General features: G+C 44.6%; 1 protein-coding gene across 1 annotated transcript in view; it reads right to left on the reverse strand.

Moving 5' to 3' along the window:
* Nucleotides 1–10778: 10778 nt before the first annotated feature.
* Nucleotides 10779–24642, reverse strand: part of LOC308690849 (UDP-glucuronosyltransferase 2C1-like) — a 33858-nt gene continuing 19994 nt past the window's right edge. Inside the window, exons 2-6 of the mRNA XM_081365585.1 lie at nt 18047–18195; nt 17037–17168; nt 12878–12965; nt 12571–12790; nt 10779–11620 (exon numbers count right to left, since the gene is read on the reverse strand). Of these exons, the coding sequence (XP_081221711.1) occupies nt 11332–11620; nt 12571–12790; nt 12878–12965; nt 17037–17168; nt 18047–18195 (878 nt within the window). The 3' untranslated portion in view covers nt 10779–11331. The remainder of the gene's footprint in view (nt 11621–12570; nt 12791–12877; nt 12966–17036; nt 17169–18046; nt 18196–24642) is intronic.

Consider the following 24642-nt stretch of genomic DNA (forward strand, 5'->3'; position numbering starts at 1 on the left):
TTGCTGATGCTGCTGGCCTCACAGTCACCGCTCAACTCTAATACCTTTCTCACATAAAAAAAACACCTCCATCAGGAAATGCCCAGTGTTTTTGCGTGACCCTTCTGTCTTAGGTTGTCCTTTTGGCCTAAAAGATCGTACCCGTCGTTGAAGTAATCACTCGTACACACTGGTAACCGCTTTTTCCCATCACAGAATCTGTGACCGTTTTCTTCAACATAATCTGTTGTTTTCTGGAGCTTAGGAAAAGGCGCATTCAAGAGTCATCAGAGCCATTCTGACCTAATAGTGTTCACAGGGAGACAGGTTAATAACAACAGTATTTAATCACTTAAATTCATTAATCATCTTAAAGGTAGCAACCTGCTTAGATTATGGTCAGTGAATTTAGATCACAATCGTACATTCAGTGTACTGTTACTTCTGTAGCCGGAGCCATCAGCCCTGTTTTATGGTGGAGGCTAAAATCAGACAAAGAAGCGGTCCTAAAATAAACTAGTCAAAAATGTCACTTCTATCATTTAAGGTCTGCATTATTATTTTAAAGACTTCTTTAAAATCATTCAGTTTTACTTTTAAAACATTTACAAATTGTCCTCTAAATTTGTCAAATCTGAACTGCCTGTAGCATGATTTGTTTTAGCTTTTCCGCATCTATGAATCTGTTCAACTGAAACACTGTGCTTTACACAGCCTCAGACAACAGTTTTCAGCTGACATTGAATGAGAGAGAGACTCTTGAGGCATCAGGACTGGTACACTGCATTCTCATAAACCTTTAACTTCAGACTTTATCTGCCATCTTTTCTTTAACTGTAGCCCATCTTAAGGCATCTTTTCCATAAATTACATGTATTGTAATTTAGACATTACAAATATCCACTCCGAATGAGTCTCTGTTGCACTGAAACTGTGGCAGTTTCAGTTACAGCACATGCCAGATTTAGATAAGCAAACCTGTTTTGGCCAAATCACATTCTTATCTTTTAAAATCAACATTAACAAGCCTTTGTTTTTAATCAAATGCCTTTTACACATTTTACATTTAGCAACTGTTAATCCTGTAACACTGCTTCTGTTTATTTTATCTTAAAGAAATAATAATTATTCTAGTTCTTAATAACGTTTCAAATTTCATTTCAATTTTATTTTCAATTACCATAATTTAATACCCGACTTCAATGTTTTCTCTAGGAGTTTATCAATCTGCTTCTATGGTTCATACTAACTTTTGAGGCTGCGCTCTCTGCTTGTCATACATTTTATGATTATCACTATAAATCATTCGTTAGATTTGTCTCTCTATATCATCTAAAACCTTATCAAAGCGTTTCATTCAAAACACAATCATCCTTTTAGTGATCGGTACTTTTAAAATATTTTGCAACTCATTTAGCTCATCTGTAATTTTACGTCAACCGGTACTTTTTATAGTTCTTTTCCTTTCAAAAGGAATTCCTTACACTTAATATCTTTCTTAACAACTTTCAAAAGTTCCATCTATCAACTTTCTTTTCTCCTTCATTTACTTTTACAGTCATACAGTGGGCATTTACAGTCACTGAATGACCCAGCTGACTGCAATAAAACACTCTCTGTTATTCTGCCTTTTATCTTTCTAACATCTCCACCCTACTTTACGCCCCTGAAGCAGAGCGTTCCTATTCAGGAAATGCAAACAGAGCCACTGATAAGTTCTCTGCATTTTCCCCCACTGTCCCAGCTGCAAATTCAATTACAACAGCCGAATCACAATCTTCATCATATTAACACTGATCTACTTTCTAACTCATATTAACACAGACTTTTCTTTAAATTTGTGTTATTTTGGCACTTTCTTTGTTTGGAGCCAATTAAGTTATTGTTTATCTTTCCAATCACAATCAAACCTTTACAAAACATCATCTGCAAATCTCTTCAGAGCATGAGCAGAACTGCTTATAGCATTTGCTCTCTATTATCTCACTATTTATCAGGACTGTTCAGTTACTCTTCATACAGTATTAAAACTTTAACGTGTCATTAATTTCATCAACACTGGTTTTAAAAGCTTATTCTTCTATCAAATGGTTAGTTTGCAGATTCAACATAAATCACAAGATTGTATTATAATTATTCAGTCCTACTTATCTCTACTGTTTCACAGAAAACACAAGATTCTCTAAATCTTCTCAGTCTCTAAATTACACAGACAGCTATCTTAGCCGCTTGCACCTTCAACTCTTGTTACAAAAATATGGCAATCTATTCTTCAATACTCTGTTCTCTTTTCATAACATTAATACAATAAAGCACATTCACATCACTATTATTGGCAGAACATTAATTTTCATAAGCGACACGGAAAATCTAAATATTCTAAATGGGTTTCACAAAGTTTCTGATTAACTTTAGTCACACGTTTCTGGGGAAATTATCTCCAACCCATAATTTCCTTTATAAAACAATATATTTCCTTAAATGGCTTAATATCAACAAAATATCCAATCTCTGGACATTTTCTAATTTGATATTATCATCAACGACACTGATTACAAAACAAGTATACATTTAACATCCAGAAGCTGGTTTGAACAAGCAAGCGCTGTTGCTGTACTCCCAGCATAGCTGGACCCTTTAGGTTCAAAAGACAATCGTTTTACTTAATGAAACATTCCTTATCCTTATATCATGCCAATCCCTGTTAATCATACTCAACGCCCCATTTCCATCTAAAACTCACTTTTCGTAAAATTTCAACTTAATTTGACTTAATCAGGCGTTCATAAATAGTTCCATGAACTCTATCGTTCCCTACATATCAGTTCCTTCTGCATCGACTCTGTTCTCTTTTATCTGCTTCTTTCCCATCCAACAATTCACTGTCCGTTCACAGTTTTACACTCATGAACAAACTTCAACAACCCTTTCTGACTAGTAACGGATAAGTTAGCATTTCAGAAAACCCTGTAGGCTACCTTTGTACAATCTCATATGCTCATCATTCACAACACTGCTCAAATCATCAGTCATAGCTTTGCTCAAAGTTTCATCAGCCACACATAAAGATTTCCAACCGTTTTTTTTTTTTTTTTTTTTTTTTTTGTTTTTTTTTTTCATTGCAGGTAGCAGAAAGTAAATCAGCGTATGCATTCGTGTGTGCGTCCTTTACACACATGTTTAACACACACATAACAACCATTCTGTTTTCCCTCGTTCTTTTCTATTGATTCTTTTACGACATTGAGTCTTATCTTACTCAAGGTTCCCGCCTCGGGGAAATACATTTACATTTACCACCATCATTATTTCTCCTTTGACAGAAAATTGGTGTATAAAAATGATCTACTTTACTGTTAGATGACCCCATTTTGGCTGAATCTCCCTTCTGGATTTCACAATTTCGACACGTGTCTTACAGTATCTGTCAAACGTCTTCAACAGACCCGATCTTTCCCTTACCCCAAGATCGGTCGGGTGGTTTGTAATTACGTTTCACTCAAAAACTTCCTATAAGCACTTTCCAGCGCTCGATTAATTCTGATTTGACGTGGCTCTTCCGTCCACCTAAATCGGTTACTAGCACTTTTGAGTAAAACTAATTAATCAATAACTGTGATTCCCCTGAATCTGTGATTCCCCTGAATCTGTGATTCCCCTGAATCACCTGTGGGCTTTCCGTCCACCAACGAGCTAAGTGAGGTAGAAACTGATTCGAATTCCTCAGATCAATTCCCTTACCCCCAAAAAAATTGTGATTCCCCTGAATCAACTTTCGCCCGTACCAAAAAGCAAAACTCAGCCAATATGGTTCACGTTCACTCACAATTATCAAATTACACTCAACTTCAATAAAACAATTTTGCCGTTTCTTACCCAGAGATGCTTTTCTGTTTTTCCCGCAATCGTCGCGGATTTTTTAATCCTGGTGGGAGTTTTCTTTCACTGGCCCTGAGTGCGGGGTTTTGCCTCTCTCTCTCGTAATCTGTTGAGTTTCTATCTCAAACCGTCGAGGTATGAGACGGCCGCCTGTTGCTGCCGAGGTCGTGCACTTTCCCGTCAAATCCGTTCTCAGGACCAGGAGAAGAAGCGTCCGCACAGGATCCCTCTTCTTGACACCAGCTGTAAAAGCAATTTTTATCTCACTTGGAAAAACAGCATCACAGGTGTAAGACAACACTCAAAAGGCAAAATTGTAATATAGAAGAAAAGGCTTTATTCTTTGAGGAATCTTTTCGCAACCGCAGCCACCCAGATGTGAAACAGAAAGCCTACTGACATAATAAAACTGAGACATTTTATACAGGTTTCTGACATTCTTGACTCCTCCTTTCCCAGTCTCTGTAAATTTCCTTAAAGACATCTAGTATGGACTGGTTCTACCCCCCCCCCCTGGGCAGGTCATGCTGTTCTTTGTCCCTGAGAAGCCAAAAGGCCTTCATTTACAATCTAAATGACCTCCTGCTTTCCTCAGGAGGGGGCCTGGGACCCTACTATATGACATCCTGTATTCTTCGACTAAGATTCTTTCTCGTGCCTAGGTGTTTGTTATCTCCCCGGGCTATCTGGTTTATTACATCTGCTCTTTCCTACCCCCAATTCAGCTGTTAGAAATGCTTTTACACACACTCAAATGAAATCAACAAGTTTTAAATGAATGGACACAAGAACAATGAATTTTTCATTAACAGAACGCGGGGCAGAGCGCGTTTTCGCGGGACGCGAAAAGGTCCACCTCCGCTCTGCCGAATCTCTCCCACAACAGCCGGACTGTTTGTGGGTGTAGAGACCATTCGCCCGGGGGAACATTGTTCCTGGACAGTCTGTCTGGGCCCACATTCTGAAGCCCAGGTACATGCACTGCTCTCAGCGAGCGTAAGTTGTGCTGAACCCATAGTAGGAGGCGTTTCGCCAGCCTGTACAGGGATATGGATTTCAGACCGCCCTGGCGATTTATGTAGGACACCACAGCCATGTTGTCCGAACGGACTATGACGTGTTCGTCCTTGATGCGGGGACAAAAAACGCGTCATCGCGTTGTGCACTGCCAGCATTTCAAGGCAGTTTATGTGTAGGAGCTTTTCTCGTTCCGACCACAGGCCGAAGAACGGTCTGCCCTCGAGCAGAGCTCCCCATCCCGAGGTGGATGCGTCTGTCGACACCATCCTCACTCTCGAGGAAGTCCCCAGGCTTACACCTGATTGGTACCAGTCGTCCGCCGTCCAAGGCGCCAGGGCTGAAACACAGCTCTGATCGACCTTGAGGCGTAATCGACCGGTCGCCCACGCTCTGCGCGGTACCCGCGTTTTCAACCAGAACTGCAGCGGGCGCATGCGGAGCAAGCCCAGCCGGAGAACTGACGATGCTGAAGCCATGAGACCCAGCATCTTTTGAAACTTCCTGAGCGGGGTGACAGCGCCGCGGCGGAAAGACCTCGCCGCGCGCTGAATGATCAACACGCGCTGTGGTGACAGCCGCGCTGTCATAGACTGTGAGTCCAGAACGACGCCCAGAAACAAAATCGTTTGGCTGGGGTTCAGTGAACTCTTCGCCCAAATGACCGTGATACCAAGATTCTCGAGGTGATCGAGTAAAATGGTTCTGTGCTCCACGAGCTGTGATCGTGATTGAGCTAGGATCAACCAGTCGTCCAAATAGTTCAGCACTCGCATGCCTCTGAGTCTGAGAGGAGCGAGCGCTGCGTCCATGCATTTCGTAAATGTACGGGGTGCTAGGGACAAGCCGAATGGCAGGACTGTATACTGGTATGTCTGACCCTCGAAGGCGAATCTCAAGAATCGCCTGTGATGTGACGCTATCTGTATTTGAAAATACGCGTCCTTCAGATCTATCGACATGAACCAGTCTTCTCGGCGAACATGCGCGAGAATTTTGCTGGTTGCGAGCATTTTGAAACGGCGTTTCACTAATACTCTGTTCAGTCGTCTGAGATCCAGAATGGGTCTGATACCGCCGTCCTTTTTGGGGACTAGAAAGTATCTGCTGTATATCCCCTGTTCGCTTTGAACTCGGGGAACAAGCTCTATCGCCCCTTTGCTTATCAGTTTTGATATTTCGGCGCGAAGTAGGTGTGCTACATTGCCTTGTGGTTTTTGCCAGTGAGTATTATCCGCACTGGCGTTTGCTTGTCAGGCATGTACCACGTGCTTGTGGGCAGCAAAAAACACGTCTGCAGTTGCTACTCGGGGAACAAACAGAGTGATTTGCATTCGGCGGCATAAATATTTTCTGCCGGCCGGCCTGGGGTTCGAACCTCCGATCGCCCGCGCGCAAGTCTAAGAATCTACCACTGGACCACAGTGAAGATACATAGACAAAGTCAGCGCGAGTATTATCCACACTGGCGTTTGCTTGCAGGCATATATACCACGTGCTCGTGGCCAGCAAAAAACACGTCTGCAGTTGCCTCTCGGGGAACAAACAGAGTGATTTGCATTCGGCGGCATAAATATTTTCTGCCGGCCAGCCTGGGGTTCGAACCTCCGATCGGCCGCGCGCAAGTCTCACGGTGCGTTCACACGGGGCGTCCGCGTCAACGCTTCCCATTGACTTTGAATGGGTGACGTCAAGCGTTGCCGAAAAGAATTGTGGATCCGTCGGCGGTGCTTCACTGGCGTTGCTCGCGGCAAAAGTTGAGAATTTTTCAACTTCTGCCGCGAGCAACGCCAGTGAAGCGCCGCAGACGGAAGCGTCAGCCAATAGGATCGCTCTATGCAAATACAGTAGCCAGGCGGCAGCTAATCACGTTCATCCTGTTCAAGAGCAGCAAACTGAGGATACATTTTAAATTTCATTGGCTGACGCTGCTATGACCATGGCGTCAGTGCCAAACTTCAGCCACGCCTTCCGTCAAGCGTTGACGCGGACGCCCCGTGTGAACGCACCGTAAGAATCTACCACTGGACCACAGTGAAGATACATAGACAAAGTCAGCGCGGGTATTATCCACACTGGCGTTTGCTTGCAGGCCTGTACCACGTGCTCGTGGGCAGCAAAAAACACGTCTGCAGTTGCCTCTCGGGGAACAGACAGAGTGATTTGCATTTTCAGAACGCCTGCAAAATGCCAGAATGTGAGAAGAGTGGAAATCGCCCAGATTCAGCGGGGCTGAAAACACTCCATTCTCTTTCGCCAGTGACGCGCGGGAACCGTAGAAACGGTGTTCGGTTGCAGGCAAGCGGGTACTACGCGCTCGCTGGCTGCAAAATGCATCTCTGCAGTCGCCTTCAGGGGACTTACAGAGCAAAGCATTGGCGGCATAAATATATATGCCGCCAGACCGGGATCCGAACCCCGGTCTCCCGCGAGGAGAACCTATAATTCCACCACTGAGCCACAGGGGGATACAGGCTTTGAAAGCGGCGTCAAGATGTATTCTTCGGCGTTTGCTGGCAGGCAAGCGTGTAACAGACTCACTTGCTGCAATAATATTTCCAGTCGCCGAACAGGGAACTGAGAAATGTGAGAGAAAAGAGGTCAGACCGACCAACGGTGGGACTAAGAACACTCTTTTCTCCTTCGCCGGTGAATGACGCGTGCAGAGGCAGGGTAGCTTTTCTTGTAACGTAAAGAAAAACTAATCCCGCCGTCCGCTTCCAGGAAGGGCAGCCTCGGAAAGGAAGCCTGGCGAGTCCTCAGAGTCACCGTAGGCAATTGGCTCGGAGCGAGCGCGAGCGCTGCATGAGAAGGCGTCTTGAAAAAGACGCAGCTCTTTTAGGGGTGAGTGTTGCAGCGAACACACACACACACAGAAAACAGAGCAATATAGCAATAAAGGATATAGGCGTCGGAAAGCGCAGCAGGTACGGCTGTAGAAGGCGGCGTTGGCCAGCGGCTTCGAGGGCTCGTCCCGCTGAAGTGCTTGCTTCGAACGACGCTTGCTTCCGTGATCCAGCGATGCGTGCGCTTCGCTGAAGAGATTAAAATCAAGTGAATCAGCCTTCTCGAGCTCCTTTTATAGAGGTAAGCCACGCCCGTTTCGGCGGGAAGTGGCGAGGAGGGCGCGAAGCGCCCTCATTGGCCTGACGTCATCTCAGGCCTCGCTCGATAGGCTTAAGCAGTTGCCGCAGAGCAGCCAATGAGCGAGCAAGCCGTCTCGCCATAGCTGACTGCTGCTGCCGCAACGCGTTTTACATATATGAAAATTAAAGGATAATTTTTTGCTTCAGTGTTTCGTGAAAAGAGACTTTTCCCGTAGCGTTTTGATAAAACGCAGTACGAGAGAACTCTCGTAAGAGAACTGGGAGTTGTGAAAAATATGATATAACACACAGACATGTAGCCCAGTTACATTAATGTTTTTAAAATGTAAAATTTCTGCCAATATTTGAGGATATTGGTCCGTAGGCATTCGATCTCAACCACCACACTGTGACACTTGGTTCTTCTGTATATCTCTGCATTTGAAATTCTTTCTGGCCAGAAAATACCACATATTTTCCTCAGGCAAGAGTTTTGGAAGACATCCAGCTTTCAGTTTCAATTAGTGTGGTCAACTAAGTCTACACTGATACATATTTCAGGCTAATGTTAAATCGGTTAAAGACTGTGTGTTGCTGTAGTTCATTTCTTTTTTATGTTCTTAAAGGTCTCGTATTATGCCCCTTTTCACAAGATGTAAAATAAGTCTCTGATGTCCCCAGAGTGTGTATGTGAAGTTTCAGCTCAAAATACCCAACAGATCATTTTTTACAGCATGTTTAAATTGTCATTTTTTGGGGCTCAGAAAAACGAGCTGTTTCAGTGTGTGCCCTTTAAAATGAGCAAGGTGCTGCTGAACGGCACAGGGGGCGGAGCTTCATGAGCTCGCGCACAGTCTGTCAGGACAATATCATCTCACGGAATGATGATAATATCAGAAACTGTCAGTAATGGTGTTCATTTCGAGTCGGACAATAATGCCTACAGAGTCAGAGTGCCGTATAGAGATGCAACAGGTATAGTTTAGTAGTTTAATTACGGTTATTATAACGTATTTGCCATCTGCTTGTATGCATCCATTATTTATTAATAACCTACAAGTCTGCTGTTTCGGACCAGGTCTGAATGATGATCAAACATGTACTGATGAGTTTAATAAAGTTTATTGTACATCACACAAAAGATGAAGCGTCAGTTTTACTTCAGAAAATTACCGTAAGAGCTGAGTAAACACAGTAGGCTAAGTTATAAGAAGTGCGCAAGTAGCCAGTAGAGTTGAGGGAGCATTCCTGTGGGCGGAGGTTAGTCAAAAAACGGCACTAGTGACATCATTAAAGAAGGAAGTAGAGGGATGTAGTCCAAACGAGCCGTTCACTGTAGTCGACTTCTGTTAAATAAAATATCTCGCTTGGCATTGAACTTTGAGCTTTATAATTTTACAGATATTGTTTATGCTCTAACAGCAACATTACACACTAACTAAAGTTTGAAACATGGGATCACGAAGAACGGGACCTTTAATCTTGTATGTTAGTCAAGGGCAATGACGTCTTAATGTTTACCACGGTTTCACTAATCCCATGGTATAGGGCCTCAATAATTTTTAATGATTGTTATCTTTATGATTTTCAGATATCAGAGACTGAAAGAGGATAAAGCTGAACTGATAATGACAGTGAAGATGATGACAGGCTGACAAGTCCAAATGAACACAAACTAAACCAAACACCACTGTGACAGTAACATGTTGTCAGTAAACCGAATAAAACTTTGTTCAGTAATCACATTTTCGACAATACACTTCTTGTGAAGCAGGACAGCCCTGACTTAAAATCTCAAGAGGATTAAAATTCCCTGGATTACATGAGCTAACGTTAATAAAATGAAAACAGCAATGAATATTATAGAGCTGGTAAGTCCCGCCCATCCGTAAAACCCCACTGGACCTCTAGGTTGAAAAATCGTCAATGCAAGTGAATGTGAGAAAATAATTATTTTCTGGTCCCGTTTGAATTTTGCCATGAATGTGAACATATGTTGTCTGAATTTTTTATATAATTTTTCATGTTACGGGTTTGACAGTATATTGTATGATTCTTTGGCTAGCAGTTGTGGAAAAGAAATAATGAGAAAGACTAGCCTACATGTCGCCTGTGTGACGTGACCCCATAACACATTTTCCCTCCACTTGTCAAATCACGGTGCAAATGCTGCGATAATCTATGGAGACAGATCGAGATGTCTGTTTGTTTTGTACCCAAATGTCACCATTCAAACCAAAATGGGCTGTTCTTCAGATTCCCGTCGAAAAGCAGCGAAGAGTTGTAGTCCACAAAATGCTTTCACACAAAGTCTAACCGTATCAAACTTCTACCCGCTAAATTGTAGCATTCTTCACACGAAAAAATATATTAAAATTCACATAACATATGTTCACATTCATGGCAAAATTCAAATGGGACCAGAAAATAATTATTTTCTCACATTCACTTGCATAGACGATTTTTCAACCTAGAGGTCCAGTGGGGTTAGCGGGAGGGGCGGGACTTACCAGCTCTATATGGTTAGACTAGAGCAGGCGTTCTCAACCCTGGTCCTCAAGGGCCACTTTCCTGCAGAGTTTAGCTCCAACCTTGATCAAACTCACCTGTCTGTAGCTCTCTCGTAATCCTGAAGAGCTTAATTAGCTGGTTCAGGTGTGTTTGATTAGGGTTGGAGCTAAACTCTGCAGGAGAGTGGCCCTTGAGGACCAGGGTTGAGAACGCCTGGACTAGAGTCTTCCAAGTTTTACATATTTTTGTCCAGACTTCCAGAATCAATTAGTGCAGGTTATTACTGGATATGATGCAGACATATTTAACATAATTTGTTTATTGATACATTATCGCATAGTTGTTTAGTAACTTACAATTATATATACTCTAGTTGATTGAGAGGTGCTTTTGTCCCAAAATTCAGAAGCATGGATTGCATTTATGACATTTAAATAGTCATTCCATATTGTGAAAATATTCAAAGCTAAATGGTATTTTTTAAGAAGGAACAAAAAAAGAAGAATAATTAGGGAGAATCAATAAATTGACTGCCATTGTGTGAATAATATGTAATCCATTAAAAAGTAACTCTGATTATGAGGATTTTAAAACATAGTTTAATGTAATTACAGGTACTCTTTTTAAATCAGATGTCATAAATAATAATAATAAAAAAAATATTGTAGTACATATTACTTAATTTTCCATGCCGATTTTCCTATGTATATATTTTTTACTTTCCATTAACAATCACGTGTATTTGTTTCATTAAGTGCATTTGCAATATACACAAATTGCACATTGGCCGTCACACACACGTTAGGACACACAAACCGCATCTCTGTAGAGAAGTATTGAGGACAAGGCTATTATGCATTCACTCTTTTTTATTCTTACCATCAGGACGAGTCTTTCTGAAACATTTACGGAGAAAGAAACTGCATGTTTTAATAAAGAGGAATGTGATCAGTGCAACAATTGAGAGTAAAAAGGCCACTACGTCCAGGCAGTGGTACTGATACCAGCTCAGTTCATGTGCCTGAACTCGAAGATGTTTAGCTCCTTTATTCCGCATCACAAATTCGATCCAGTAAACTGCCTGTTCCAGAGGCTTCATCGGCTGATCATGGTGGATTCTGGACAGTCTCATGATGCTTTCTTTGTACCTGAAGAAAAAGAAGCGTTCTTTAGGCCCCAAAACATTTTTTGTCACATACAGCAAACATCTCCTCACTATCCGCTAGCTGCCTGTCCCCTGAACACACTGTAAAAAACCACGGTCTCTGTAGACAGCCCAGGCTCCACAAACGGCAACAAAAACAAACTGGCCCAGCCTGGACCACAAAACATAACAAACAGTGTTCCAGCCAATAACCGACAAGAATGATTTGGGGGTGGGGGTTGGGGGGTTAGTGCGCGTGCACATGAAGGGGGGTGTAGGGAGTGGAGGAGAGAGAAGCATGAAGAGGGAAGTTAGCTAGAGGAGAGATGTCCTAGACAACGACAACGACTAACGTTAGAATTATATTCTCTTGAATTTTGATATGGCCGACACACGACCAAAGAGACGACGTTCCGATGAACAATAGCAAAGAAGAGGGAAAAAGGAGAAGGAACGTGCAAAGTCCCGAATTTACATCGGAAAAGCACGGAAGGGAGGGGGAGGGGACGGGATGAGGAGGAGGGAGGGTCGAGCTAGCCTCATTTCTGTTTGACAATACTTCGAACGCCAACAAGAAGTGACGTCCCCCAACATCACTTAGTGCACCTTTTAACACAAGACAAGCTCTACAAAAGTACAAAAGTTTCTAAATATATTGAAAAGCTTTGCTTTGAACTACAGTGTTTTTTTCTATGACATCAGGCAGCCGTGGTAATCCAATGACCAAAAAGAAAACTCATATGTACATTTATACACTCTATTTTCCCTGAGGTTCTTTTATAATTTTAGAGAAGTTTAGTTTAGTTGTTAAAAAAAACAATATACAAAACCATTTTCCACTCTCTAGTCCTCTAATGAAAAAAAAAAAACATTTTAGGGTTGTTTCTAACCTTCTGAAAATAACTGGTGGAGGCCTTTGGAAATGGATTATTTCAAATTAAAGACTTAACTCACGAGGGATTATTTAATACAGCCTTGAGAGCTTCTGCCAGGTCTTTGGACTCCATTGTATTGATATCGAGGACAACAGCAGCTCCTTTGGTCTTCATGTGCATCAGGTTGTCAGGCTGGTCACCAAACAGTGGCAAACCCACCATTGGGACGCCATGATAAATAGCCTCATACAGTCCATTTGTCCCGCCATGGGTAATGAAGGCCTTCGTTTTTGGATGTCCTATCAGATAAAATGAAGTCAGTATCTATTTGACACCAGTTATTGTTCTTTGTGTATAATGAGCACACATGACAACACTTTCCTTACCAAGCAAATCATTCTGTGGGATCCAGTCGTAGAGCTTTGTATTGGGGGCGAGAGTTTCTGGTGTTTTTCCACTGTAACGCCAAATAACCTGTGCAAATACACATATGGAGAGAGTACTCTGTTACTAACATAACCTCTGTACACTGAGATAACTGGAACGAGTACTGGATAGCAAGACGCAATGTGGAAAACTCCTTTTCCTCCGATTACTGAAGATTATAGAATAACGCAGTGGAGCTGCACGAACCTATGGGGAGAAAGCCCGCCAGAGCCCGCCAAAATGGGCGAGGCTCTCCCTCTTTATTAGCGGGCAATCTGCCATAGGGATCTGCCATCATTTTAATTCGACTGAAGCGACGAACGCCGAGTCATGCAGCGTGAAAAAGTACGGCCGGTGACGCGGTACTCAGGGAACCAAGGTTATGTTAGTAACCGAGTAAGTTCCCTTTCGATACGGTTCTCTCATACTGCGTCACTAGACTCAATGGGAACCCAGTGCAATCTTGCGATGCTTAGAACTGCGGAATGACAATCGTTCTGGGACCCTGGCCCAGAGCGCAAGAATAAGGGCCCAAGGGTGCCAAGTTTAATATAGGGCGATATAAAGCCCAACAGCAAGGGACTCAGACTACATGTCGGAGTTGCATGGAGGGTTCTAGCGGGTTGAGCTCACATAGAGGTCAATGCCCAGCTTACACAGACAGGACCTGTGCTTGTAGTGCAGGGACATCCAGGTTAGAGAATCTGGTGAATGTGGATGGCGAGGACCAGCCGGCCGCCACACAAATGTCACCAATGGACACTCTGTTGGACCATGCCCAGGGTGAGGCCATGCCTCTGGTGGAGTGTGCTTTAACTCCGATGGGGCACTGTGTAGGCCCATTGAAGCGTAGGCCTGTGCAATTGCGTCCACTATCCAGTGGAACAGTCTTTGCTTCGTGACCGGATGCCTTTTACCGGATGCCTTTTACTGCGGCCACCGAAGCACACAAAGAGCTGCTCTGACTGCCTGAACGGGGCAGAGTGCTCGATATATACTCGTAAGGCCGAACAGGGCAGAGTAAATAAGACTCCTGTTCACTCTCAGATGGGGGAAAAGCAAAGAGAGTGATAACCTGTGAGTCGAGAGGACCTTCAGCACATAGCCGTGTCTTTGTCTGAGGTTGACCTTACAGTTGTTAGGCCCAAACTCAAGGCAAGAAGCACTCACAGAGAGTGCTTGTAGGTCACCCACTCGCTTGACCAATGCTAAGGCTAGCAGGAGAGCGGTCTTTAGCGAAAGGGACCGTAATTCGGCCAGCTGGAGCGACTCGAAGGGAGGGCCTTTGAGGGCCCTGAGGACCGTAGACAGGTCCCATGTAGGAACTGTGAGGGGGCGGGATGGGTTTAGCCTCCAAGACCCCTTCACAAAACGTTGTTCTTGCCTACGGACTGTCCAGCCACAGGAGCCTGGAAAGCTGCTATCGCCGCCACATAGACTGTGAAGCATGAAAGGGGTGCAACCTTTATCTAGCAGCTCCTGGAGGAACGACGGTACAGATTAAATGTCACAGGATTGTTGGTCTTCACACTTAACTACGCACCAGCTGGAGAAGACAGACCATTTAAGGGATAGAGGTGTCTTGTGGACAGGGTCCAGCCTCAGAAATACTGTTCAGGACTCTCGCAGGGAGGTCCATCGGCTCCGATCAAGGGGCCAAAGGAGAAGGGCCCACAGCTGTGGTTGGGGGTGCCAGATTGTTCCTTTCACTTGGGAAAGGAGGTCCTTCCTCAGTGGAATTGGGGCTGCTGAGAACAGCTGTGTCTACTCTGGGAACTACAGTTGGTTCCTCCAGAGGGAACTACCAGAGAGACTGTGCGTTTGTCCTCCCTTATCCATCTGATGACCTGAGGGAGCAGCATAACTGGAGGGAAGACATATGGGGAAGGCTGGGCCATTTGTAGGCCAGTGGGTCCCTGTCCCTTGAGAAATATATTGGGCAGAAGATTCTCCAAGATCATACGAACCGTTGGGGGGATGAAATATCCACACTTTCGAGGACACGTTTCCGCGGGACAGCATGTCTGCCCCTTGGTTCAATCTGGCATGTGAGACGCTATCAGCAAGCGCAGGTTGGGTTGTGCCCATAAGAGGAAGCGTCTCACCAGTTTGTACAGAGGTCTCGATCTGAGTCTACCTTGGTAGTTTATGTAGGACACCACTGCCATGTTGTCATGGTGCCATTTCAGATCTGGCAGGAAGTTTCTGCGCTCAACCAGTTGCCTGAAGTCGGCCTGCCCTCACACAGAGCTCCCCAACCCGTGTTGGAAGCGTCTGTTGAGACTACCTTCCTGCTGGAGACCATTACCAGATATATGCCTGATTGGAACCAACGAGGGTCCTTCTAAAGGGTCAGGGCCTTGATGCAGCCATGATCCACCCTGATGCAGACAAGCATGGGCTGGAACTCTGGGTATCAGACAGTATTGTTGGGGTCGCATGTGAAGCATGTGAAGAAGTACTGGTGACGTGGAGGCAATGAGGCCCAGCATCCTCTGAAACTTGCTGGGGGGTGGGGGGTGGGGGGTGGGGGGGGGTCAAGGTGAGAACCCAACATGAAAGATGCCATGAGCCGATCCTGACTCCTAGGCTTTCCAAATGGCCGAGGAGCACAGATCTGTGAGTGTCTAGATCTGGGCTAGAATGAGCCAGACTCCAAGGTAATTCAGGTCGCGCACTCCCTTCTATCTTAGAGGGGAGAGGGCCTTGCACTTCGTGAAAGTGCGTGGAGCAAGAGACAGTACGAATGGAAGGACTGCATACTGATAAGCCACCGCCTTGAACGCGAATCTCAAGAACGGTCTGTGATGGGGGGATATCTGGATATGAAAGTATGTGTCTTTCAGATCCACTGAGAAACACCAATCCCCTGAGCACACTTGCGAGAGGATTTGTTTCAATGTTTTCAAACATATTGAATGGCCGTTTCATAAGGGCGCAGTTCAGATGTCTGAGGTCGAGGATGGGCCTGAGGCCACCATCCTTCTTTGGAACGAGGAAAGAGCGTCTGTAAAAGCCTGACCCGCTGTAGGTGGGAGGAACTGTTTCTACAGCTCCTTCTGTTAGCAAATTCATCACTTCGGTGCGGAGGACATGGGCCACGTTGCTCCCTACCAAGGTGGTGACGACACCCCTGAAGCGGAGAGGCAAGCAAATTGCAGCGTGTTCAATACCTATCTTGACACTCCAGGGATGGCTTTCCAAGCCTCGGCCCGGGTGGCAAGGGGGACAGGCTGCAGCAAGACTTAGGGCCAATCTCATTTCTCTGTCTTACCCCTTCCCCTTCCCCTATGTCTGCGTCTTCCCTTGCCCTTCGATACCGAGTGAAGGGGGGTAGGGGGAAGAACGTTTCTCTAAGAAATGAGACACCACTCGATTACCGTTTGCGTCATCTTCCCTTTCCGCTAGCTGGCTGCTACGTCAACAGAGGCGATACGCGTTGACATAAACAAACAAAGATGCCGTCGTCTCGGGTTGTGATATCGATTGCCTGGTCTCCCTTTATCTTTGCACGCTTGTGTGCCATCAGTCAAAGACATTGTTTCATTGTATTTAACGGCGGCGCCGGCGACACCATAAGCAAAACATTAGCAAACGGCAAATAGCGCATAGCTGCTAGCTAGCGGTTAACTAGTGATTCAAAACAAAAACATTACAATTAAAATCGCTTGAATGTTTTATTAAAGGTATCATAAAACACAAGTGTCATTAAACTGCTGAAAATACATACATTTGTGCGACTCACTTCTGAGAAATTCCCACCCCTCTCTTTCAAGTGTGGTCCTCCGCAGACTTCGTTTCAAGGGCTATGTAGCCCTACGCCTTGGCCCTAGCCCTTAATCAAAATGAGAATTGGGACACCACTTCCCCTCACATGAACGTGCAAAACCGAGGGGAAGGGGTAAGAGTAAGGGGTAAGACAGAGAAATGAGACGCAGCCTTAGCCTGCTCCTCTTCCTTCCTGAAGGATCAGGATGGCTTCTGAGGCGCAGGACCCAGCGTTATCTTAGGCCGGGGACCTAGGGGTAGCTCAATGAGAGCAGTTCATCTCAGTGAGCGCGGCTTCTGCGTGGGATTAACTTTATTATTGCTATAAAGAGACAAAAAAAAGTTACACACCTTTTGTGGGATCTGACCAAAAGCAGAAGCAATAGTGTTTGCTCTTTCCATTGTCAGGTTGTTGATCATGGAACCCAATGAGAAAACAACAATGCCATGATCTCCTGAGGTCTGAACAAACTTCTCCAGTTCCTAAAAGACACACAAATGACCACATACTTTAACTCAAAAACAGAAAACAAGACTTGAACCACCATATACACCATGTAAACTACTTAACAGTAAACATATTTACATAGGAAATAGCAATCACAGGGAAAAGAACCCACAAAAAAACAAAATACACTCTAACACACTCTAAAAACTTGATATTTCTACCAAGGGTCAAGGTTCGGATGGTTTGCATGACCCAGTTTGTCCCTAATGGTAGATAATGGACAATTATGGTAGACATAATTGCACCAACTGGGTTCAAAAAGCACCCCCCCCCCTCACAGACTGTCATTCTAGCTGTGAATGACATTCATAGTTGCCGTGTATTAATGAAAGCATCAATATTGTATTGTACTGTAAAATGTCATTACTTATATTCTTCCTCATCTGTTTTAAAGTTTGGAACCATGCAAATTCTTTTGGTGCCATCAGTCAGACCACAGGGCCAAAATAATTAACCGAACAGTATTGACAGATCAGGTGTTTGGCTCAAAAAATATTCTTGTGGCGAGTTACAAAAGTAATGTAAAAATTAAGTAATTTTTTTGCCTTGATATGCAATTTCTCCCTTTACCCAGCTTTTTATTAGTGACCTAAATGTAAGATATTTTCCATCATGTCAAAGTGTTCCATATGCAGTTTACAAAATGGGATGACATTGCAAATCCATAGTTTCTTTTAAGGTCAACCGAGCCAAATCCCTCTCCAAAGTTACAATGTTACTTGATCTATTCAAGTGAGGATTCCTTAATTTACAAATGATGCTTGTTTTAATACAAATTAAATAAAAATTTTAAGGCATCAAAAATATTTCAGAAGAGCAGATATTTCAAAATAATATATGGCAAAGTCATTACCTTTGACAGGGGTTTGGCGGGTTTGCAGTGCAGTCCTCCAACAAATTTAAAATTAGGCAGGAGTGGGTGTGGATACTCAAAATCCCAGTAAGTTCTAATCAACCAGATGTCAGCTTTCCCCATGGTCTCACACATTGTTGTAGGTTTGCCTGTGACATAAGACATATTTCTACTCAGTTGATGTACAGTAGGTCAAGTAAAAAGTTTAAACAGTATCCGGAAGACTAGCTTACTGCACAATTAAAGCATAAAAGTCGGCCCAGATCAAACAAACAATAGTTACCCCTTATTTCAGTGTAAAGCCGGTCAAAAGTAAACCTCATGTGCAATTGAAATATGGTTGTATACATGATGTAGAGGAGCATGTTTTCCACTCTCTCTAGGAAGCTCATATGGTTAGTGAGGTGACCCTGCACAGCGACCGCAGGAACATAGGATGGTGGTGTGGGGATCTGACCGCAAAAATGCTCGAAATTATATGCGAACGATGAGCGTAGTGAGAGGACGTGCGGGATTTTCAGCGTCTCTGCCATCAATTCAGCGCATGACATCATTGGATCAGATAAAAGCACATCATAATGAGATTCCCGAAGTGCCCTTGCTTGCATGTATCAGCAGCAAGCACCATGAAGTTTGACATAACTCGTCTGATCATGGAGAGTTTCTCTTATGTGGTGGTTGTGTCGGTCATCCAGAGATGAATAAAGCCTGGTTCACACGGCAGGATAATTAGGCCGTTTTTTAGCGCCGATTCACCCCTTCCGACAATCTTAAGGATGCTCCGATTATCGTAAAATAATCTGATCAGATATTCCTGCCGTGTGTGGTGTGTTAAGACTACTCTAGTCTGCTCGGAAGGACTTCGGGACCGCTCCGATCTCAAATCGGGGATATCCAACATGTTGGATTGTTTTGGCCCGATTTCTCCTCGTGTATGGTTTCCCCCGCGACAAACGAGCACGCAGCCTGTGGACTGTGGCGTATAGATTTTTTCTTTCATCCATTGGCTGCTCTATACTATAGTATTTTATCACGCTATCATTCATTCAAGTGCTAAGAAACAATTCAAGCGCGATAAAACGCAAAAAATAACTTAAATCTTTACTGGCGGCGCGCTGTCTGTAAATCTACTCTCTGTGTGATACACACACACACACACACACAGGACTCATGCGCACAGAATCCCGCTTCAGACAGCGCGCTGCCGCATTGAGTTCTCTTTCACGCTTGAACGGACAAAAACACATTATTACAGTATTAAATTACGTTTGATCTCGAGGGATTTTGCGAGATTTCCCGTCTGACCTGGGAATGCTCGGGAGTCAAATCGGTTCGTTTGTGATGTGTTGATTTTGCCGTGTGGCTGCGCACCACACACTGTCCGACCAAAACTGTTAGACCCGTGATTTTTTATCGCCGTGTGTGGGGTCTCTCAGGTTTGGAAAATCGGCCGACAATTTTAAAATCGTCCCGTGTGAACCAGGCTTAAAGTCCATCCATACGGCATTGGCGTCTTCTTTCACCATGTTGACTTTGAACACATTGTAGTTGAACCGCTCCTTCCGTGTGCACTGTACAGTAGGAGATGAAGAACTGACCAGAACCGTCACGCTGTAGTTCTTATCAACTAACGCGTCTACGATTGAACGCATGTTGTGCCAGTGGCTGAACTCGCCTGGCAACACCAAAACCCTGCCAGCCTCTACTCCACACAGCAGAACACAAGCAAAGTCCCAGAAACCATGGTCTGTGTGACCATGTCTGAAGTGTTTGTGTGCTTTCGGAAAAGTGCAGTGTAATCTATGGAACAGTGATCCAAATGCAGGATTTGCACAACAGGATTTGGACAAAGGTCGTGTTGCATTATGGAGGGTATAGGTGCACTTTGTCATTTTGCCAAAAGATAATATCTTGCACTTTCACTCAATTCCAGTTCTAAATGGTTTATTTTGCAATACTGCAATGAATATGCAAATGTTGTGAACAACACTTTTATAACTGTATAGCATCATGCTTTTACCTATTTTCACAAAACAACTTTTAACACACTTTAAAATAATTATACTTTAGAAAAATATACTTGAAATTAAAATTCTGTTTTTTTTTAAAGTGTATTAATTTGCCCTTTATTAAAAATATATTTTAGGTATATTTTAACTGTGTGCTGGAAATGATCATTTTAACAATGCATTGGAAGTATACTTTCAAAATACATTATAGTATACAATAGTATTTTGTACAAAGTATAGAATAAATAACTGAAATAGTATAAAATACATTTCAGAGAAGGTTTTTCTCAATCTTTTACACTGGCCAAATAGTATTTTTAATTGCTTTATATTTTTAATGGAAACAGATAGGCCTTATTGTACATTATTGATACTTATTTGCATGAAAATATTTTCTCAGACCATGAGTTCTGCTATTATCATGCGCTAAGCAATCCTCGCTGTAGTTAAAACATTAAAACACATCATGTCACAAGAAAAATGTTCAACAGCATCATATAAAAAATGTTGTAACTTCTCTGTAATGTTTTCATGCATTTTAAGTGCTTAACTCCATTAATGATAACGGCATATTTTATCTAAATGAGTTTATCAGATGTAAAACATAGTTTAAATCATTCTTTTATTTATTTAAACAGTTATTGTGAACATGCACTGTATTTATGATTAGGACTCATAATGAAGATTTAAAGTGGTTTTCCTTCATCTGCCGTCAGTCCCTCAGATCACCATCGGTGTCGCCAAACTGCTCCGTCTCCAAAATGTTCGTAGGCCTATGTGTTATTCAACGGGACTGTCATGGTGCATGGATCGGCTGTGTTCTCAGGTCCTGTGATTTGGTGTCTTTCATGTGGTTACATCATGCTCATTGGAATCAGCTGCTAATCAGTCCCCGCACCAGGTGTCTCACATTACCGTCAGCTACATATACTCACCTCATTCTCTCCTTCCTTGTCTGATAGTTGATCTGGATGTTGGACTGTCTTGTTGGTTTGTCTTGGTCTTGTTCGTGTTGGATTGTCTATTTCGCCGTTGATCGTCACTGGATTGTATTCATCACGGGAGATTCACGCCACGTCATCACCAGCCATCAAGCCACTGCGCCACCCAGCCGAGAGATAACATCATCACCCACGGAGTTCATCATTGTCTTCACGGAGTTTGTGTTCACCATATTTGTCATCAATAAATATGTGTTCACACTGCTTTTGCTTCCTATCTCATTCATTATCATCACAGAACTATCAGACCACTCATGGAAGCAGCAGGCTCCACCCCACTCACGGCTGAGGAGGCTTTACGTTCCTGCATCTCTCGGCTGGAGTCCCAGGAGAAGAGCTCGGCGGATACGGGAACAGCGATCCGAGCTCTTGTGGCGCAGGTATCTGAGCTCACCCAGTGGATGCAGAACTGGCAACAACCCACTGCGCCAACCCCACCACCCATGCCGCCCGCCCATCAGGAACCATCCGGGGATCTCCGCTATCAAGTCCTCGTTCAGATCTACCTCCACGCTCCTCCCGGTCAGGCTTAGATGGCATCGTCTGGACCTGCACTGCACTGCACTTTTGGATTCAGGGGCTGAAGGTAACTTTATGGATTCTACTTTTGCGCATCAAAATCATGTTCCCCTCCTCCCCCTCACCAGTTCTATTGCAGTCCACGCACTCAATGGTGAAGAAAGATGGATCTCTGCGACCTTGTATTGATTACCGAGGGCTGAATAATATCACGATAAAGAATACTTATCCTTTGCCGTTGATATCTTCAGCCTTCGAGAGGTTGCAGGGAGCATCGATCTTCACTAAATTGGACTTAAGAAACGCTTATCATTTGGTTCGCATCAGGAGGGGAGATGAATGGAAGACTGCCTTTAATACCCCCAGGGGGCACTTTGAGTACTTGGTCATGCCCTTCGGCTTGTCCAACTCCCCAGGTGTCTTTCAGGCACTCGTTAATGATGTGTTGAGAGATATGGTCGATCAGTTCATATATGTCTACCTGGACGACATATTGATTTTTTCTTCTTCTCTCCAGGAACATGTTCAACACGTCAGACGAGTGCTTCAGAGGCTGCTAGAGAATGGGCTTTTTGTCAAGGCGGAGAAATGCGACTTTCATGCACAGTCTGTTCCTTTTCTAGGGTACATCGTGTCGGCCGAGGGTATGCGCATGGATCCCGAGAAGATCAAGGCTGTGGTAGATTGGCCAAGTCCAGATTCCCGTAAGGCCCTACAAAGGTTTCTGGGGTTCGCCAATTTTTACCGGCGTTTTATTCGCAATTACAGCCAACTAGCCGCGCCTCTGACTGCCTTGACCTCTCCCAGAACGGCGTTCAGGTGGTCAGACGCAGCGGAAGCTGCGTTTGCCAACCTCAAACGCCGCTTTGTTTCGGCCCCCATCCTTGTTACCCCTGATCCGTCACGTCAGTTCGTGGTAGAGGTCGACGCGTCAGAGGTGGGGGTAGGTGCGGTGCTTTCACAGCGCTCACCCTCGGACGACAAGATGCATCCCTGCGCGTTTTTCTCTCATCGTTTGTCGCCAGCAGAGTCAAATTACGATATTGGTAACAGAGAGCTGTTGGCAGTCAAGCTGGCATTGGAGGAATGCCGTCATTGGTTGGAGGGGTCAGGGGTACCCTTCATGGTTTGGACCGATCATAAGAATCTAGAATACATCAGAACTGCCAAAAGACTAAACTCTAGGCAGGCTAGGTGGGCACTTTTTTTCGGACGTTTTGATTTTACACTTTCGTACCGATCGCCCGTCCACTCCCGAGAGTATTTTTTCTGAGACACTTATTGTTTCTACTCTCAGTTGGGAGGTCGAATCGAAGGTTAAGACAGCCTTACATGGGGTAACGCCTCCGGCCGGTTGCCCACCTAACCGTTTGTTTGTGCCAGAAAGTCTTCGGTCCGAAGTTATCCAATGGGGTCATTGTTCCAATGTGGCATGTCATCCAGGGGTAAGTCGCACCTTACATTTGGTCAAGCAAAGATTTTGGTGGCCACTCATGGCTCGTGATGTTCGCAGTTTTGTTTTGGCTTGCTCAGTTTGTGCCACTGGTAAGACTTCTAACAGACCCCCAGATGGGCTCCTACAACCGCTGCCAATCCCTTCGAGACCCTGGTCCCACATTGCGCTAGATTTTGTCACCGCCCTCCCACCCTCTCTGGGTAACACGGTAGTTTTGACCGTGGTGGACCGGTTCTCGAAGGCGGTTCATTTCATCCCCTTGCCCAAATTACCTTCAGCCAAGGAGACAGCGGTAACAGTCATTGATCACGTCTTTCGGTTACATGGCCTCCCGATAGACGTGGTCTCTGACAGAGGACCCCAGTTTGTGTCCAAATTTTGGCGAGAATTTTGTAAACTTCTGGGGGCCACTGTTAGTCTCTCTTCGGGGTTCCATCCTCAAAGCAATGGGCAAACTGAGAGAGCCAACCAAGATTTGGAGAGAACACTACGATGTATGGTCGCTCGAAATCCTTCCTCCTGGTGTCAGCAGCTGTCGATGGTGGAGTACGCACACAATTCCTTACCAGTGTCTGCCACGGGCCTGTCCCCATTTGAATGTAGTATAGGGTACCAGCCACCTATTTTTCCCAGTCTGGAATCCGAAGTCGCGGTCTCCTCCGCTCACGCCTTCGTCCAGAGGTGCCGTCGCACATGGACCAGAGCCCGTGAGACTCTGATCCAGGTGGGAGCGCACACCAAGGCCAAAGCCGATCGCCACCGGTCGAGGCCTCCCGTATACGTCGTTGGTTCCAAAGTGTGGCTTTCTACCAAGAACATTCCTCTCCGATCCGTTGCTAATAAACTTGCTCCCAAATTTATTGGCCCGTTTTCTGTCACCAAGATCATTAGTCCGGTGGCAGTCCGCCTCAATCTTCCTCCAGCGTACAGGAGGATTCATCCCGTGTTCCATGTATCAAAAATTAAACCTGTATTTTTTGCTCGTATTAATCCGCCTGCCCCGGTTCCCCCACCGCCGCGGCTCGTAGACGGGGAACCAACCTATTCGGTCAATCGTATTCTGGACTCTAGACGGAGGGGACGCGGATTCCAGTACTTGGTGGACTGGGAAGGTTACGGTCCGGAGGAGAGAAGTTGGGTTCCTGCTAGAGATATATTGGATCACTCTCTTATTGATGATTTCAATCAACAGGTACAGGAGGCTGGGAACGTCAGGGGACGTTCCTAGGAGAGGGGGTACTGTCACGGTGCATGGATCGGCTGTGTTCTCAGGTCCTGTGATTTGGTGTCTTTCATGTGGTTACATCATGCTCATTGGAATCAGCTGCTAATCAGTCCCCGCACCAGGTGTCTCACATTACCGTCAGCTACATATACTCACCTCATTCTCTCCTTCCTTGTCTGATAGTTGATCTGGATGTTGGACTGTCTTGTTGGTTTGTCTTGGTCTTGTTCGTGTTGGATTGTCTATTTCGCCGTTGATCGTCACTGGATTGTATTCATCACGGGAGATTCACGCCACGTCATCACCAGCCATCAAGCCACTGCGCCACCCAGCCGAGAGATAACATCATCACCCACGGAGTTCATCATTGTCTTCACGGAGTTTGT

The sequence above is a fragment of the Scardinius erythrophthalmus genome, assembly GCF_964197995.2.
Source record: "Scardinius erythrophthalmus genome assembly, chromosome: 5".
Classification (NCBI taxonomy): domain Eukaryota; kingdom Metazoa; phylum Chordata; class Actinopteri; order Cypriniformes; family Leuciscidae; genus Scardinius; species Scardinius erythrophthalmus.